The 19,187-nt window shown below is 41.1% G+C and overlaps 1 protein-coding gene across 2 annotated transcripts in view; it reads left to right on the top strand.

Moving 5' to 3' along the window:
• CNTNAP5 (contactin associated protein family member 5) overlaps positions 1 to 19,187 on the top strand; it is a 319,852-nt gene that overhangs the window by 261,363 nt on the left and 39,302 nt on the right. For both annotated transcript variants that reach the window (XM_079968601.1, XM_079968602.1), the window contains 5 exons: positions 1,779 to 1,906; positions 2,563 to 2,733; positions 12,535 to 12,753; positions 13,994 to 14,233; positions 17,441 to 17,665. In XM_079968601.1, coding sequence (XP_079824727.1) covers positions 1,779 to 1,906; positions 2,563 to 2,733; positions 12,535 to 12,753; positions 13,994 to 14,233; positions 17,441 to 17,665 — 983 coding nt within the window. The remainder of the gene's footprint in view (positions 1 to 1,778; positions 1,907 to 2,562; positions 2,734 to 12,534; positions 12,754 to 13,993; positions 14,234 to 17,440; positions 17,666 to 19,187) is intronic.

Below are 19,187 nucleotides of genomic sequence, written 5' to 3'. Positions count from 1 at the left end.
TATATGGGATAGCATTAAGGAGTATAATGTCCTCTAAGGGCCTTTTCACATAAATATTTTATTGCATAATAAATTCCAGTTTGTTTCTCATTTCCTCACCATGATCTTCACATGTTAACTCAAGGTTGCACCTCTGTTTCAGGTATATGTGTTCCTCATACTTGGTAAAGTGTGATACATATACCAGATTGAGTGTTCATTGCTATGGAGTGTGTGTGTGTGTGTGTGTGTGTGTGTGTGTGTGTGTGTGTATCCTGCCACTCATATCATAGGCCATGATGGTGATGGCATTTTGGATATTTTGTTGTTTTAAAAAATATAATTCTTGAAAGTTTTCTTCTCCACCATTTTTTAAAATGTAGATAACCCCAGCTTGTTCCCCCCAAATGTAGCAAACTCAAACAGAAGCTCCACTCTCCCTCCTTCTGAGTTGTGGTCAAATATTTAGTAATTCATTTGTTGAATGAATTACTTTATTTTATGTTGTGTCATTAAAAAAACAACAACAGAAGGATGTGCATTTTCCTTCTCCCGATCTGGAGTGCACAACACAGGTTCACTGATGCTTTCCAGCATACAAATATTTAGCTGGATGCTGGAACCAAGTAATTCTGAGCACCAGTTCTACCATACAGCATGGGGAAGCACAATTCAAAGGTCAGAATTGTGGGACATGAGTTGGCCATCTACCCTACAACAAGGGTTGCCATTTAATATATGTGGATATGTTATCACACAGAATCATCACTGAAAGGTATCACACATAATTATGATTGAAATGGACCATCTTTGGCAATGTTTGAAAACCATTTGTGAGTTTCAGCTGGTGCAGGTGTTTGAACACTACATTAAATTGGTTTCAACAGTTCAAGGTGTGGAGTTACAGAGCAATTGTGTAACACCACTGAAGTACAAGCGGTGACCATTCTGCATGAAGGTTCCATTCCTGATCCCTGAGCACATTGGTGGAGTGTACATAAGCCTTGCCGCATTCCACCCCATTCTGCCCCATTTTTGGGCCACTTCCAGGCTGACAGCAATGAGTGTGTGCATGACTGTGCATCAATCGGACATGCATTAAATGATTGCTGCCTGTAGCATCAATTACTTGTGCCATCATTGCTGAAATAGCACCCTGTTCCAGGCAAATGGGGAAGAGCTGCTTGGTTCTCTTTTGTGCTAAGGAAAAGCCTTATGTATTGACCCCTTATTATATTGCATGCTGCAAATTGGTTACTGCAGATTCAGCTACCTGTTTCGAATTCTAACCCTGCCAATGGTTGTTTCAGGTTGTGTGTTGCTAATTACTTCATGGTGGAATACCATGAGAGCTGGCACTGCATTTGCTTTATGATTTCTATTCCTCTATGCTGTTGCAGAGACACCATGGCTAATAGGAGCAAGCCGCTAAAGAGTACTTCTACCCTTACATTTACACAGGCTAGAGTCATCTACAGTGGTTGTGCTTGGGATCCTGAAACATCTCCAGGGAGCCAAAAATGGGGCATTTATACAGAATTCCCATATCCAATTTCTACTCTGGTTCATCAGACTGTTTGCAAAAATAAAAATAAAAATGGAGGTGGAGGGAGTAGTGAGTAGATGTCAGATGTCAGACATTTTAACTGCTTATCCATGTGTTAATTAGCTATTACATGCATTTTATCTACATACACTTCAAATCCACTGGACATGCTTTTAGAAATCAAAGTAATAATTAAACAACTATTTCAGCTTTTATTCATATGCCTTTTTTATATATACATATATATATCCAGGACCAATGATACTGGCTTCCTTTCCTTCAAAGAACACTTGCCTGTGAACCAGATTGTTGTCACCGACACAAATAGACCTAATTCTGAAGCTGTGTGGAGAATTGGCCCTTTACGTTGCTATGGAGATAGTGAGTACGAGCCCTTTTCAGTATCCATTTCCTGGCTGCACAAGACCTATGTGTGATTCCTTTGAATATAAATTCCACTTTAAAAAACCAGACTCTTAAAAATAATATCACTGTCCGGCTTGTTTAAAGGCACATGCTGGACCATTTTAAAAGAAACTTGTTGTTAGTACTTTTTTTAAAAAAAAGTTGGGGTTTGTGTATAAGTTTGTGTGTGGCATATACAGTATATTACTTGTGCATCCGTTGGATGATATCCAACATAACATTAAGACAAGAACTTGGAGAGCTGACATTGTGGCAGGTGATTGCGTGCCAAGTTTACCTGTCATTGTGTATAATGATAACAGTAGTCATGTAGCATCTTCAGCAAAATGAAAGAGACCCAATGCCTTCAGCTGTTGTGCACTAAGAACAGGCTTCTGCTAGCACAATGGCTGTTATGTAAGTAGACCCCCAAAATTGGGTATCATCCATAGCTTTTCATTTTTTCCGTGTATTTTGTGTTTTCTTTCCTTTAGTACAGCTGGCTTCATTTCTGTAGGCTATGTCTTTTTATGATGAGCTAAAAGGATGCGCCTTTGGGTTGTTGTTGTTGTTGCATTTTTGTCCACTATCTGCTTACGGTTAACTATAGAGAAGGTTGTTGCTATTTGCAGGACAGTTCTGGAATGCAGCCTCTTTCAACACTGAGGCATCCCACCTTCTGTTCCCCACCTTCCACGCAGAATTCAGTGCAGACATTTCCTTCTTCTTCAAGACGACAGCTGTGTCCGGGGTCTTCTTGGAAAATTTGGGGATGAAAGACTTTATCCGAGTTGAAATAAGCTGTGAGTGTGTACTCTGACATCATGGTACAATGTTCATACTAACCATCAGAGAATGGGTGTGTGCAATTGCCCATTTGTTTAATATTTCTAGTGAGTTATTTTCTTGGCTTGGGAACTGATGTCTGATAATGCAGGTTTACATCCTTTTATATATTGAATTATATTTTGATTTTCAATATTATTATTTTTTTAAAAAAAAATGTAGGAAATACAGTAAGATGTGTTTAACAACAACAACAAAGATGGTGGTGGTGGAATTTTAGAGATTGAAATTAGGTTTTCAAAACTGCAGAGGTCTTAGAAATGTTCTAAGGACTGGGTGGGATAAGCAAGAATTGAGAATGATTTCAGTTTTACAGCTGGCAGCACTTTGAGAATTGATCATTCTTCTGGCTGGCTGTCAAATATTATTTATTTGTTATTTCATTGTTGCATATATACCCCTTCTTTCCAGCAAATGGTGCTCAAGGTAGCTCACAATAGTAAAGAAAAAGCAATAAAATGATAGTAAAATACAACAAAATAGCAATGCAAAATGAAGTAAAAAGTATAATAATTGCAGCCAGTTAAAAATCTCATTAATGGGAGCAGGGGGTAAGCAGTTGCATGTAAAGTTCTCTGTGTTACAAAATGGATTTTGTTTGTTTGTTACATTTGCTTATAATTTCACCATTAGACAAAGAAGCAGATTGAACACACACTAGTATGAGTATGCATAATCTTATTCATGTGCACTAAAGCATCACTAGACAATAAATAAAAACTGGTCACATATGAACACGTTTCACGGTGGACTATGGGACAATAGCTTGAACAAGGCCTCCTTTCGGACACAGTTACCCTTAACTGCCTCTCTGCACACAATAACTGGGGCATTTGGACCAGATGGGGCACTTGTCCAGCAAATGAACTTTATGTTGTTATGGCATTATTAGTAAAATACCGGGAGGAAAGTATGTCATAGATGATGTACTGGCAAAGTAGCTATTTGGTTGGTGAGCACATACATGACCAAGGCATCAGTTATAGCAGTAGCAGGAGGAGGCTTCTCAGAAACTTCCTTATGTAGTCATTTTAAAAGTGTGTAGGTGTTCTTTCACTCTCTCTGTATGTGTGTGTGCAATGCTTCAATTCTCCATAGTCAAGGGAAGAAAAAATTCTTCAGCTCAGTTATCAGTTGCTTGCCTCTCTTGGTATTAGATGGTTTTGGCCAATGACAAACAGTACTTATGCAAGATGCCTTTGGAAAGTAGTTGGCATGCAAATGAACATGAAGTGAGAGGGATCCAAAACACACATAATGTTTCTTTTTGTCACTTGTCAATCACACAGCCTCACTCGGGGACTGACTTGCAATTACTGCCCAGCGCGTTAAAAAGAGAAAAATACCTTATTGGTTGTTTTACCTTATCTTTTATTCTGCTGGTTTAGCCTATTAATGGAAATGGATGTGGGGAGAACAGTGTTGTGACTTTGGAGTGCAATAAGGCCATTCTGTTCCAAATTCCATCAGGCTGAACAAACGTGGAATGAAGTGCCATCATTCCATAATATGGTTATAATAACTTCAACATAAAATTTAATAAAATAAGGCCCCCAAGGCCTTTTGATTCATTAAACCCATGGTAAATGCCGAGGTGCATTATCACTAGGTAATGAGGTATGCTTTAGTGTTAATTGCACATCAAAGTCCTATTTGGTTGATACTTCAGTGTGCTATATTTCATTCTCAAGGGCCATTTTTTTTTTTACAAAAAATGCAAGGCTTTGACATAAAACGATGTCAAAATAATGCAATCCATCAATATTATAGTTTAGCATGCGCTTTTATGAAAGAATAACGAATCAGCTGGTGTAAAATGTGGGCAAATATGAAACCAGTGATTTCATTAGAAGATAGATTGTCAGCTTCTTTGAGCTAATTAATATTGCAGCTGAATAGCCATATTTGGTGTGTAGTCCCCAGATCAGCTGCTGAGGGTTCAAGTATACACCCTGAACCAATTCAGAGTTAGACATGCCTCTGCTTATTAAAATCCATGGCTTAAATCCTAGCTGTTCTCATTAATGGTCTGGAGTTTTCCTGCCTCCCTCTTCCTTCTTCAATCTCTTTTCTGTCCATCTCCCCATCTGCTGCTAGGGAGACTCTTGGAAATTAGGTGGGATATGGTGTGTGGAGCTGCAGAAGTTGATGGAAGCCCTCTCCCATTTATATGAACAGAGGAGCCAATTACTGCAGAGACGGTGCTTTAACAGAGGTAGCCATGCCAGGACTCATGGCTCAGTCTTATCCCAATAACTGATAATGAGGCCATGCTGAGACTAATTTGAGTTCCCTGACCAAACTCACTCCAGGCTCTCCCATAAATGAAGTATTTCAGAGGGAGGTTATTGTTTCTGGGAGGGGGTAGCAGGCTTGGCTCAGATTTGCTTTCTGAGCCTGCTGTACCTATTCATTTTTGGACAGGGTTACAGCTGACCTCTGCTGCCACGCTGCCTGTTCAACCCCTATTCACTCAGCACTGGATTTGATTGTACCCCCAAATTTGATGCTGATGAGACCTACATCCCAGGCCCTGATCCTGCAGACATGGTTCACACACCAGATGACTCACTGCAGACAACCCAGAAAAGATGTGAGTGGTGCTAACAAGTGTTCCCAAATGGGAGCAGACCTAGTTTAATAAGAATACAAAAGAAATCCTGAGGCACTTCAAGCAAGTTTATGTTTTATCAAGAGATATGTGAGAAGAGCATTGTTGTCGTTCTCAGTTCTTTTAGTTTCTTTTATTTCTGTAGCTAAGTTTTTTTCGATGAGCCATATGTTCCAGATTTATTTTGTGGAATAAATCTTTTGAGGAGCACATCTTCTCTTAACTAACTTGTAAGATTCTCTGCTTTGGCTTGGAATACAAAGTTTCTATAACCTCCTTTCATTCTGTTCAATTTTTACAAAGTTGGGTTGTGCAGGTTCAAGCATCCACCAGTGATTTAATAAGCAGAATAATTCATGTATTGATTATACCTCTTTTTTAAAAATCCCTAAATTTATTTTACTTTTTTTTAGGGTGAGAACCCACTGAGTTTATTTTTAAAAGGATGTATATTTTTAAAGAGGTATATTTTAAAGAGGAAAATTTAAGTGTGACATTTTAAGTGGTTAGTGTTTTAGCAAATTTGAATGGATCTTAGACCTTCACACTGTTTGAAAGATTGCAAATATTCAATAATTTATTTTTCCACATCCCTAGCTAATATATATCAGCACACTATTAATAATTCTAAAAATATAAAATTTAGTTTGACAGTAATATGAAATGACAATCAATTGCAAAATTATAGGGCATCTAAAATGCTTGCTTTTGTTGCTGCAAAAACTTCCTCCCTTTCAATATTTTTTTTTTGTGGGAAGATAGGAAGCACAACATCACTCTGAACTGACTATATGTGTTGGTTTCTGCTCTCTTCACTGTGCAGCGAAGTGCTTGTCACGAGACAGGTGTTTACATTCCACAGAGTTGCTGTTGGGTTTTCTCATGGGAAAGGGAGACTGGATGTGACGTACACTGGTTTCCTGTTTTTCACTGCTCACAGTGTGATTCTCTCCGTGCTTCAGAGGAGAGAGGACGCTTTCTCTGCTCCGGCAGAGGCAAGATGTTTTTCTGTAATCTACCAGCTTTGAAACGTAAATAAAGCAATATAGAGTATGTGCACGTATTCCTCATCATTCCGCTGTGCACGGGACACTGAAAATCAACATTATTGGTTCCGGGCCCAGAAGAACGCAATCAATCTTGGGAATGGGCTCCGGTAATCGGAACAGCGGCAGAGGGACGGATCGGACGCTATCTCTGCGCGTCAAGATGATTGATGAGGTATGTGCTACTGCTCCGGGCCATTTTAGAGACATTTTGCCGGGCACAGGCAAAGGCGGATCAAGTTCCTATGCTGGGGAAATTGAAAGTAACTTTTAAAAGTGCTTTTGGGCTAATGCAGCTGCAGCAGTGACGCAGCTTGATTTAAGGCAGCAGAGAGAAAGCACTTTTGAACTTGCCTTTGGAATGAGGCTTGAAGCAGCACAGACGCAGCTTGTATAAAGCAGCTTGATTTAAAGCAGCAGAGATGACGCAGAAGGCTAATGCCAGAGTCATGATGGCCCTTCAGGATGCTTGTGGGATTCCCAAGCTCAATAAGAAAAACTATGCGGACTGGGTTCTCTATGCAGAGGCTATTCTGCGGAAAGAGGGTCTGTTTGAAGTTATTACAGACACCCCCCCAGCTCCAATTACAGATGCATGGGAAGCTAGAGATTCCAAAGCAAGGGGAACTCTTACATTGATAGTATCCCCAGAAGAGCTCTGTCTATTGCGTGATAAGACCTCAGCCAGAGAAATTTGGGACGCTTTGAGAGAGGCTCACTTGAGGACAGAAGCTGGATCTACTATGTTTTATTTTAACAAGCTGCATAACATGGCTCTTGCTGAAGGTGGAGATGTGAGTACACATCTGATGGAGATGCAGAATCTGAGACATGAGCTGCAACAGAGAGGACTCAACTTTCCAGAGGCTGTGTATTCCTTCATGATACTACAATCTTTGGGTTCAGGTTGGGAGTCTGTTGCGACTCAGATTGCTGTACGGCCTACCGCTCAGCTGACAGTGGATTATGTTACTGCCGTGATTCAGAATGAAGCAGATCGCCGGGGTGCTGGCTGCATGGGAAAGGGGGAGTCTTCACAGACGTCATCCCAGAGTGCAGTGGAACCACCAGATGGCACCAAAGTTTTGAAGGCAGTGAAATGCTACTCGTGTGGACGTCTAGGCCATATGAAGAGGGAATGCAAATATCCCAGGGCCAAGACAGAGCAGCGCAGCGGAAGCTCATCGCGTGGAAAAGGCCAGAGCAAAGGCAGAGGTCCGGTGTCCAGGACAACGCAGCCCAAAGCAATGGTCTCACGCTTCACTCCAAAAGTTGCAGCGGTCCAGAAGACGTCTAGATCTTTCTTCGTTGTTGATTCAGCGGCAACCCATCACATGTGCAACGATAAGCGACTGTTCGTGTCTTTTACACCGCAGGAAGGTGCGATTCACCAGGCGGATGACCACACAATCCCCAGTAAAGGCTATGGAACTGTTGTTCTTCACAGTTTGGACTTATCGATACAGAATGTACTTTATGTGCCAGATGCCAAACATAATCTGCTCAGCGTTGGACAGCTGAATGAGCGGAACATTGATGTTTCCTTTAAGAACAAAAGGTGCATCATCACAAAGAAAAATGATTATGTATTGTATGCTGAATATGTTGATCGATTATATGTTTTGTATTATGATGATGTTGTGCAGGATGACACTTGTTGCATTGCAGGTTCTAACAAAAGTTTGCATGCAGATTGTATTCATGATTTTCATCGAAAACTTGGTCATTTGCATTTTGAGGCAGTATCTCAAATGCCTGCCTTGGTTGAAGGTATGACTATTAAACCCTGCAGGTACCACATGAAGTGCAAGGCATGCGCAGCAAACAAGGTGAAAATGGCTGTGAAAGGTAAGGTGTCTAGTACGCAAGCTACAGAACCATACCAAATTGTTCATGCTGATTTGGTTGGACCACTAGCGCCCTCTTTGGGTGGAAATAGGTACTTCATGGTTCTCATTGATGCATTTTCCAGGTATATTTATGTGTACAATCTCAAGCAGAAATCAGAGGCTTTTCCTAGGTTCAAGGAATTCTGTGCTTGGTTGGAAAATGTGCATGGTAAGAAGATAAAGACTCTTTTCAGTGATCGCGGAGGGGAATTCACTTCTCAGCAGTTTGAAGCTTTTCTGTCTGAGAAAGGAATTCAACACGATTTGTCTAATCCTTGCTCGCCATGGCAGAATGGACTTGCGGAACGGGCAAATCAAACATTGCTTCAAGGGTTAAAAACCTTGCTACATGATGCAAATCTTCCAGAGAGTTATTGGGCCGAAGCTCTCTCATGTTTCACTTACAGTTATAATCACAGGTTATCTTCAGCGATTGGTTGTACCCCCTATGAGAAGATGTTTGGCAAAAAGCCATACATCAAACACATGAAAATTTTTGGTTCTGGCATGTGGGTTCACTCACCACAAAGCTCCAAGTTAGACAAGCGTGGTTTGCATGGTATCTTTCTAGGTTATCAGAAAGGTTCTTACAGAATAATGATGACTGACTCTAAGACAATTAAGCTCACAAGAAGTGTTGAGTACAATGCCAAGTGGGGGGAGAATGTGGGAATTTTCCAATGTTATCCTGATGACAGTGATGAGACTGAGGATAGTCAAAAGCAACCACAGCAACCCACAGCCACTGATGAAAGTTCTGATTCTGAGTCTGAAACTGAATCAGGTGATTCAGAGGATTTCAAGAGTGCGAAAGCCTCTATGCGACCCTCTGAAAGCTCTGATCAAGAATTGGAAGAACCATTGTTCACAATAGGTCACTTTTCTCCTAAGAAGGAAGAGGAGAGTGTTGAAGACTTAAGGCTAATTCGCAGGTCACAAAGAGCCACAAAAGGTAGACCTCCAAAGAGATTTGCTGATGAGTTTGCTAAGATAGCAGTAACAGCTGTTAAAAGCTCCAAAAAGGTATTTGAACCTTCAAGTTTCCAAGAAATCCAGGATTTGGATTCAAAGGAAGCTGAGCCATGGTTAAATGCCATGAAGGCTGAGCTTGATTCCTTGGAAAGGAACAAAACATGGGAACTAGTTCCAGTAGTTCCAGGAATGAAACCGCTTGGAAGCAAATGGGTCTTCAAAGCGAAGACTGATCAAAATGGCAAGATAGTCAGACACAAAGCCAGATTGGTAGCCAGAGGTTTTGCACAAGTACCAGGTGAAGATTATCACGAGACCTACTCACCCACAGTGAGGTATGAGAGCATTAGGCTTATGCTCAAGCTAGCTGCAGAGGAGAATTTACACATTAGTCACCACGATGTGAATACAGCTTTTCTGTACGGATCTCTAGATGAATCACTTTGTATGTTTCCACCTGATGGCGTACAGGTAAAACAGGGATTTGTTTGTGTTCTGAAAAAGTCCCTTTATGGTCTCAAACAAAGTGCACGGTGTTGGCACGCAAAACTCACTGAGGTATTGTTTTCTCTAGGTTTTCAGCAAGGGAAAGCTGATCCATGTGTATTTGTCAAAGAGGAGGGGCAAAAGAAACTGTATTGTTTGTTTTATGTTGATGATTTATTATTCTTTTGGAAAGATGACACAATGTACAATAACGCCCTAGCTCAACTGAAAGAACACTTTGACATGAAAGATCTTGGTGAGGTAAACAACTACCTATCTCTGGAAATAGAGAGAGATCAAGATGGTAACATTCTAGTACACCAGTCACGGAAAATTGCTGATGTGTTAAGCAAACTAAACCTGATGGATGCTAACCCTGTAGACACACCGATGACAACAGGTTATCAGGTAGATGACACTGAAGAAGCATTTTCTGACACTACACTGTACAGAAGTGTGCTAGGCAAGCTAAACTTCATTGCCAGATGTTCAAGACCAGACATTGCTGTTACCTGTAATTTGCTAAGCAGACAAGTCAACAATCCTACTGTTAAGGATTGGAAAGCTCTAAAACGTATAGTGCGCTACTTGAAAGGCACTATGCATTACAGACTGAGATTTAACAATCAGAAGTCTGGTGGTCTTGAGATATTTGCAGATGCAAGTTTTGGAAGTGACACTACAGACAGGAAAAGCACGTCTGGAGTTTGCTATATGTACAATCAGGGTCTATTTGATTGGTCATGCAAGAAGCAAACAACAGTTAGCTTAAGTACTTGTGAAGCTGAACTGAATGCACTGTCTTATTCACTTAAAGATTGTGAATGGTTGTTACAATTGTGCAAAGACATGAAAATTCCTGTCAAATGTCCAATCCAGGTTTACCAGGACAACAAAGCATGTTTGGCTTTGCTGAATTCTGAAGGTTGTAAGCAAAGCACGAAGCACTTGCAATTGAAGTTGCAACATGCTAGGGAACGTATTCAAAAGGGACTCGTAACGGTGTCCTATATGCCAGGTAATGAAATTCCTGCTGATGTATTGTCCAAGATTGTATCAAGGGATCAACACTGTACCTATGTGCAGAAGTTGGGTTTGTACTGATATTGTACGAACACGCTGCCCAGTGATGTTCACAGAAAGGGGGAGGATGTTGGTTTCTGCTTCCTTCACTGTGCAGCGAAAATGCTTGTCACGAGACAGGTGTTTACATTCCACAGTCAATTGCTGTTGGAGTTTCTCACGGGAAAGGAGACTGGATGTGACGTATACTGGTTTCCTATTTTTCACTGTTTTTTTCACTGAAAGGGGGAGGATGTTGGTTTCTGCTTCCTTCACTGTGCAGCGAAAATGCTTGTCACGAGACAGGTGTTTACATTCCACAGTCAATTGCTGTTGGAGTTTCTCACGGGAAAGGGAGACTGGATGTGACATACACTGGTTTCCTGTTTTTCACTGCTCACAGTGTGATTCTCTCCGTGCTTCAGAGGAGAGAGGACGCTTTCTCTGCTCCGGCAGAGGCAAGATGTTTTTCTGTAATCTACCAGCTTTGAAATGTAAATAAAACAATATAGAGTATGTGCACGTATTCCTCATCATTCCGCTGTGCACGGGACACTGAAAATCAACAATATGATGTCATTGCATAGGGAAGACAAAATAGCTATGTTGCTGTTCTTGCAAAAGTCAATTCAGAGTGAGGCCAATGTCTCCTGCCCTTGTTCTGAATTGCTTACATCATATCTCAGAACTGAGTTTGAACAGCTGCATACCACAGTGACACCATCAAATACTGAATATATTGAGTCAGAGTCATAATGCCATCTAGCCAATTATTGTCTACCATGATTGGAAGTGAATCTCTAGGACCTCAGAGAATGGCATTTCCTACTCCTGTTTGCAGAGTTCATTTAGCCAGAGAGGTCAGTGATTGAACTTGGGGCTTTCTACATTCAGACCATGTGCTCTGCTACTAAGCTATCAATCCATTCCATTTATTACTCAGGAAAGAAGGACCATGCTGGAAAGAAAAGTGGGTGGTAACAAAATGCCCCAAACTAGCTCTAGAGAAGGGAAGTAAGTACTTTAGACACTGGGAAAAATGCAAGAGTAGGCTCTGTGCAATGAGTTTCAGGAAATAATTTGGACCCCTGAAAACCAACTGATCCTGGAAATTTTCATTTGTAGTTCAATTTTTTTTGATATTGCATTAAGATACAATTGAGTGGCCATTAAGACTAGCCACCTTCACATTCTTTCTGCTCCCATTCTATAGCTGTGCTTATTCATGATATTACCTGATTTTCATCTTGTTGTCTTTCCCCCCCAAACCTAGAACAATCTGAAAGCATTAGCATCCATGCTAGATTTAATTGTGGGCCTCCAAATCTTTGTGAGGCTTCACCCTCCCTCCCTCCCTCCATCCCTCCATCCCTCTCATAGCCCTTATGGTTATTCTTCCATCCAATATTTGTTCCTACAGTAGTGACTGTGCACCATGTGCACCAATTAATAACACAGAGAGATGAGCAGCAACACAGTACATTAAAATTCATGAAATGCAAATAGTTTACCAGTGATCTGATTTATAAGCAAGGCTTCTATAAATGGAGAGTGGAAGCGAACCATATCATGTGGTTGTTTATTTGCAAACAACCACCACCACCAACCAGCCAACCAAAATCAGTTAATGGTCCTGTGATTCATATTATTTCACACAGCAGAAAGTCACATAGTTCACCTTATTATTTCCAGCTCCTAAGGAGATTACCTTCACAGTAGATGTTGGAAATGGTCCAGTAGATGTCACCGTCCAGTCTCCTGCAGCCCTGAATGACAACCAGTGGCATTATGTACATGCTGAACGGAATCTCAAGGAAACGTCTCTTCGGGTGGATGACTTTCCAAAGAAGATTCTGGAGGCCCCAGCTGAAGGACATTTCCGATTGCAGCTCAATAGTCAGCTATTTGTAGGTAGGGACAGTTAAGTGATGTTTATAGATGCTTTCTTCCCTTTTCTACACCTGCAAAAAAAAAAAAAAAAAAAAAAAACTAACTAACTAACCAACTCATATCACACCATCCAAAAGGAAGTTCCTAATCCCCAAAATGCCCAGTAGCACTCACCACTGTTTCCTCACATTTTCTGCCTTGCGCAAGTGCCTGGTTTACCCTTCCATAAATACATCTCTGAGGACAGGATGGTCCTTCCAACGCAATAGCACATTTCCCTGTTTAGATTTTTCAGAGTGGTTGGATACGATGTCTATCCATAATTTTCAAATAGTTCTAAATAGATTAGATGGATGACCTTGGCTACCATGATTTGTTTCTGACGAACATTCTTTGCAATTGTCTAAGCTTCTTATCAGAACAGGAAATGGGATAAGTCACAGATATCACTTGACCAATGAGTAGCCTTTCACAATTCTTGGAATAGAAGCATTTCCAGTGCTGGGCAGAAATATATCTATGGTTACAAAATGAACATTGCCTTGACTATTAGGGCTATACAGAGCTCTGCAACTAAAGTCTTTGCTCATCTGCTACCTTAGATCACCTATGGTAAAGATTAAGCTAAGGGCTTTAAAATAGCAAAGCATACATTGATTTATGATGGCAACATGAGCTGGACTACCCCCCACCCCACCAGTCACCACCCAGTGTTATGACTTAATGAAACAGAGATCATAAGAAAGTCACTTCAATATCTCAAAATCTAGCATGCAAAGGAGACTGTAATTAGCTCTGGGTATAACACGAGTACTATAAAATCCTTATTACAGGTATTTTAGGCTTCCCAGGTCACATTTTTCAGACACTGTAGAGACTTGCAAGAATACTTGCTTTTAATTTGGAATGTATGAAACAGTTCTAAGATTTCATGAACAACTATATTCAGCCCCCAAAGCTATTGTCCACGTTAGGTTTAACAAGTCTCCACTTTTGCTGTCCCTGCAGCTTGGACTCTCACCATACTGCTGAAAGGGAAGCCCATTAGATATATGAGGCCAAGATTGCATGTGTCCTTCACCCTCCATAAGGCAGAGTGTTCATGCACATCAATATGGCATCACTGGACATCATATTTTACAGTCTTTGAACTGGCTTCTCACAGCACCTTTTTAGAAAACATTTAATAAGGGCTTTGCTTTAGTAAAGGGTTGGTGTTTGAAATAAAAGCATGGTGTGTTTTATGTCTCCTTTGTACTAGGAGCAACTGCTTCCAGACAGAAGGGCTTTGTGGGGTGTATTCGTTCTCTTCACCTAAATGGGCAGAAACTTGATCTTGAAGAGAGGGCCAAAGTCACCCCTGGTGTGAAACCTGGATGCCCTGGGCATTGCAGCAGTTATGGTAACCTTTGCCAAAATGGAGGTAAATGTGTGGAGAAGTTAAATGGCTACCTGTGTGACTGCACCAGCTCTCCATACGAAGGACCATTCTGCAGAGAAGGTATGGCTGTGTAGCAGGTTCTTATATTTCCCCCCATGAAGTGAAAGTTGATCAGAATTCATTATACAAAGAAATTGGATGGAAACTATTACTGCACTGTGGGGAAATGCTGATTTTTAATGTCACTTTCCACTGATTAAAACCTCTTGGCAAATTTTGTATAATTAAGTTTTTCCCCATTTTATTTTTAGTTTTGGAATAGTTAAATAGAACTCACTTGGAATCAAGAAGCTCGAATTGCAGAGGCATCCATTTTAAGAAGGCGTCTTTGGAATTTAGAACCAATATTGGGGGGAAAGGAGGAGTGTTAATTGTCTCCTGCTCCAGAATGTAACTGTTATTTTTATTCCAATACTATGTCAACAGGTAATCTGAGAATGGTCAAGACCAGGGCTGATATGGTAATCTGAATTTCTAGGCATTGTGGGATCATAGAGAGTGGGGTGGGGACCCCCCCCCCCAAAAAAAAAATGGATAGGAAGATAGTCATTCAGCTGGTGGGTGACAAATATGAGGCAGAAGAATGCTTACAGTTTGATTGGCCTTGTGGTCATTCCATCTCTCCCCCACTGCCTTTATTTTAGCATAAAAAGAATGTTGCTGAAATGAGCAGTCTAATGTTTCTTACAAATAGTACTGGGAACTTTTTGATGGCATAGCATGCTTCCCAGTAACACTGTGTTGGGAAAAAAAGATGGCTGCTCCATGGCTATTTGTTGATCATTTGCTCCTATCTCTATGTACTCATATACTGAGATAGTCATCTGACACTCTACCTTATACTATAATGTTGTAATATGACTATTGTTGCTTGTTTGGGGTGGGGTGGAGGTTTTGGTCTGAGTTTATTGAATTGCACTTTACCATGAGATTGTAAGAAGTCCTTGGAATGCCACTGTGGTGCTGAATGTATGGAGGGTCTAGATCTAAATAAATGCATAACACTTGCCCCATGACATTTAAAAGGGAAGTTTTGCCCCTTGCCTCCTTCCTCAGATACATAGTAGGTTGCAGGACAACAGTATATAATTAAATTCCAGAGTCCCAAAGTGGATTAGAAGAAGCTGCACAGGCTGTTGCAATCAGCCTAGAATTTCAGACCTGGGTCACACATGAATTATTTGGGACGTGCAAAATCCCATATTTCATTGAAGTTGCAGCTTCGGCAGAACATTCCATCAAGCTCTAATTATTTGCCAAGCTCAAATAGGACAACTCTGCGAGTCAGAGATTCATCTTATCATTCACCTTGGGAGCAGCCTAGGAAATCAATATTCAGCAGTCAGGCAATTGTGAGTAAAATGAGATAGGAAAAGACATGGAATAGTTTTCATGGGACTGAAGACAATGGCCTCTTAGCCATTTCTCAACAGATGCTTCCTATACAAAAGGAGAGAAAAGAACACATATTTTAGATGAAAAGCTCTTTGGGGAATGTCCTGATAATCCCCCGTAATCTTATTCTATTTTAAAATCACAGCCGGGATCCGTTTGAACATTTCCGTTTTAGTTGCTACTCTTGCATTACAAATGCCTGGCCAATAGGCAGGGGAACAGAACCTACCTGCTGTAAAACTGGCAGCATCCCAATGAAGTCAGTGGAGCTTGGGCTGATTAAAATTGCTGGAAGTGCATCAAATAAAATACTCAGGATGTGCCTGAAGAAGGGACAATGAAAACAACATGTTTGTGTTAGAAGAAATTTGTTTCATAGATTTGTACACTGAAATTTAAAGAAGCCTGTAATCAGAAGTCAACAAAGAACCATTTATTGGAATTACTCACATAAATACATATTTTCTTAACTTTCCTTAGATATTGCTAATCTTGAATCTGAAATGCATGACTCAGGATAGGTAGGGACTCAGATGGTAAAAGGCATACAAAGATAACTTACGTTGCTGCTTTCACCGTTGGTAGTGAATATATCATGCTGCCCTTTAACTATTTGGAATTTTGCTGCTCATTCTTAGCCATATGAAAAATGATGCATTGGAGGTAATCTTTCCATAAACTTTTACTGCAAAGCACGGCCATCTGGGATTTTGTCCTACTTCAAGAACCTATTTCTCCACTTGACTCTTTCCTCCTCCTCCTCCTCCTCCTCCTCCTCCTCCTCCTCCTCCTCCTCCTCCTCTTCTTCTTCTTCTTCTTCTTCTTCTTCTTCTATCTCATCCATGCATGCCCTCCACCATCCTCCCCATTCTTTACTCCAGACTGGTCCCTGACCATTTATGCAGACCATGATGCAACAGCAGATCAGTGAAGATGCACTGCATGTTCACTATAATGCTTCATTTTGGCCCAGTTGCCTGGTGTCATACTGTATGTTCCTTAGGGAGAGACATATTTTAAGCATCTTGTTTGACATTTAAATACCAGATGACAAAAATCCACCAGTAGCATACAAATCAATATGACTAACCTGATCCAAAACGCCCACCCACCCCACTCACACATGAAAACAAAGACCACCACAACCAACCACAAATGAACAGCCACACCCTAGGCCTAGGCCAACCCCAACCTCTCTCACCACCAAAGGAACACAAGTGAACAGCAGAGAACCTGTACAAGCAACGCTGACACAAAACCCCACATATATTAAGTAAAATAAAACATTGCCACCCGACCCCACCCCTACTCATCTTCCCCTCTCCACCTCTTTCCCCCTTTTCTTCCTAATGTTGCAACAAATGAAACCGATTTGTTTTTAAAACTGTTACATGGGGGGGGGGGGGAATTGAGGGAGACATTGCACATACCTTTGTAAATCTAGAAAATCTTTAATAGAAATACATTAAATCGTTAAAAAAACAACTATAAAATGAAGAAAGCTTCCATAAAGACACATCTATAGGCTGACTCCAGAGCTGACCTGTAGTTGGCTCTATATTGCCTATATTGTGTTCTCGTCTTACTGTAGATAAGCAAAAATGTACAGTGTGCGCACACATGCAAACAGGCTTGAGACAGCAAGCAGATATTTATGGCTGAATGCTCCACATTTCCAGTGATTTCCGATCTAGTATTCTGAGTCAGACTCTTTCCTGATGTTTTCCTTTTAAATATCTGTTGCATGGTCTCCCCTTATGGGCTCCCCTTAGCTATCTGGTTGATTACTGTTGGAATCAGAAGGCTGGACCAACTTGTGTCTGATCCAGCAGGGCTTTCTTATGTTCTCTTGCTTTTTCTTTGTATTTTTAGAGGTCTCTGCACTTTTTGAAGCTGGCACTTCCATTACCTACATTTTCCAGGAGCCTTATCCTGTGACCAAAAATGCAAGTACAACATCCTCAGCCATATATGCAGATACTTCGACATCAAAAGAAAACATTGCCTTTACGTTCCTGACAACACATGCTCCAAGCCTCCTGTTCTACATCAATGCTTCCTCTCACGACTATTTGGCTGTTATTCTTTCCAAGAATGGTAAGTGAGAGTGCAAAGCTAAAGGTCCCTTGACAGTTCAGCTGCATAAGAAGTTTCTAAGGCTACAGTAGTGAAATGGTGTGTGTGTGCATGCGTATGTGCTTAGTTTGTAGGGCTACTGCCATCTGCTGTCAAAAATGTTCATTCTTTGACTGATCAGTTTTACTTTTCACCTCTTCAGCACCACACAAGATGCTCAGACATGGAGCTTTAAGGGCATGCCTGGAAAGCATGGAGGAAAGTTAAATGTGGATAAGCCCCATGTGTAAGAAGGGCTAAAATTAAATGCCCTATTTGCATGAGTATTAGCATAGATCTTGGGTCGTTTTCCCCCCCCCCCACCCAGTGCTTAGAAGCCACCACTGTTTTGTTTGAATATTTCATTTTTAGATGGGAGAATATGCAGCCTTGAAAAGGGCATTTCAATTATTATTATTTTAAATGATGGCTGTGAAGTAGCATGGAATGGAAAAAATTGTCGTCATAACAAAGTAGCAGTGGTGCCCCCTCCCCATGTGAGCAATGTAGAGCAGAAGGGAGAGAAAATCTGAATGCTCACATGTGACATGAACTAATTAGAATAGGAAATGTTTTGTTTGAAGAGATGGCAGCCTATTACTTCCTTTTGGGCTCTTTGGGTAATTTTGCCGTGTAAACGTTCACTAGAATTTTATTTGTGAAGCCTGCAAAACGTCAGGCAAGACTTTGTATCAGTAATTGGGTCCTTTGAATCTGTAAAATTCAGCATATTCAGCCTTTCCAGCAAATATGCACTTCCACTTGTCTTAAAACACACACTCTCACACTCACAACTAGAGTCACTTTTAGAGGATGTATCATGGAGTAGGTTGCATTCGGTGGCATAGGAAGGGGTGTGTGGTGTCATCACTGAGGAAGGTGACCGCGGGGCCTGGCCTGGCCTGCAGCGTGCCTGAGCCACACATCTCTCCTGGGGAGTGACGCGGTGGCTCGGGCACCTGGAGGCTCTGCACTGCCCAAAACGGCAACGTGGGGCTCACAGACTCCATGGAGGTTCTGCGCAGCATGCTCTGCCCTGGCTTGCCCTGCCCCATGGGTGGCTTGCCCCACCCCTGAATGCAGGGCTTTTGCACCACCCCGGGTGCTCAAGCAGCTAGCTACACCGCTGGTTGCATTGCCAACATTTCTTTCCCAGATGTCTGTAATTTCCTCATGACTTTTTCAGTTCTAACTTTGCTCCATTTCCCCCCTTTTAGTCTCATTGAAAGGGAAGTTATTTAAATTTAAAGCAGCCTTCTGATGTGCTGCTTTTCCTTATGGTGCCAGTTTATGCTTGCTGTTATAACACAAAGCAGACTATGAATAGTAATGCATATACACTAGTGGTAAAGGTGATAATGAAAGGTATTACTAGTTCCTTTGGGATGTTTTCAGAAGATTGCAATGTTCCATGGAAACAACATGTTTTGCCCTCATTGGAAAATGCCTTGTTTCTTTGCCAGAGTGGTAAACGGAGGTGCATAGTTAAAAGTAGGTAGCTTTT

This window comes from Podarcis cretensis (genome assembly GCF_951804945.1).
Source record: "Podarcis cretensis genome assembly, chromosome: 1".
Classification (NCBI taxonomy): domain Eukaryota; kingdom Metazoa; phylum Chordata; class Lepidosauria; order Squamata; family Lacertidae; genus Podarcis; species Podarcis cretensis.
The sequence above is the reverse complement of the archived record's forward strand: the minus strand, read 5'-3'. Positions and strand labels throughout refer to the sequence as shown.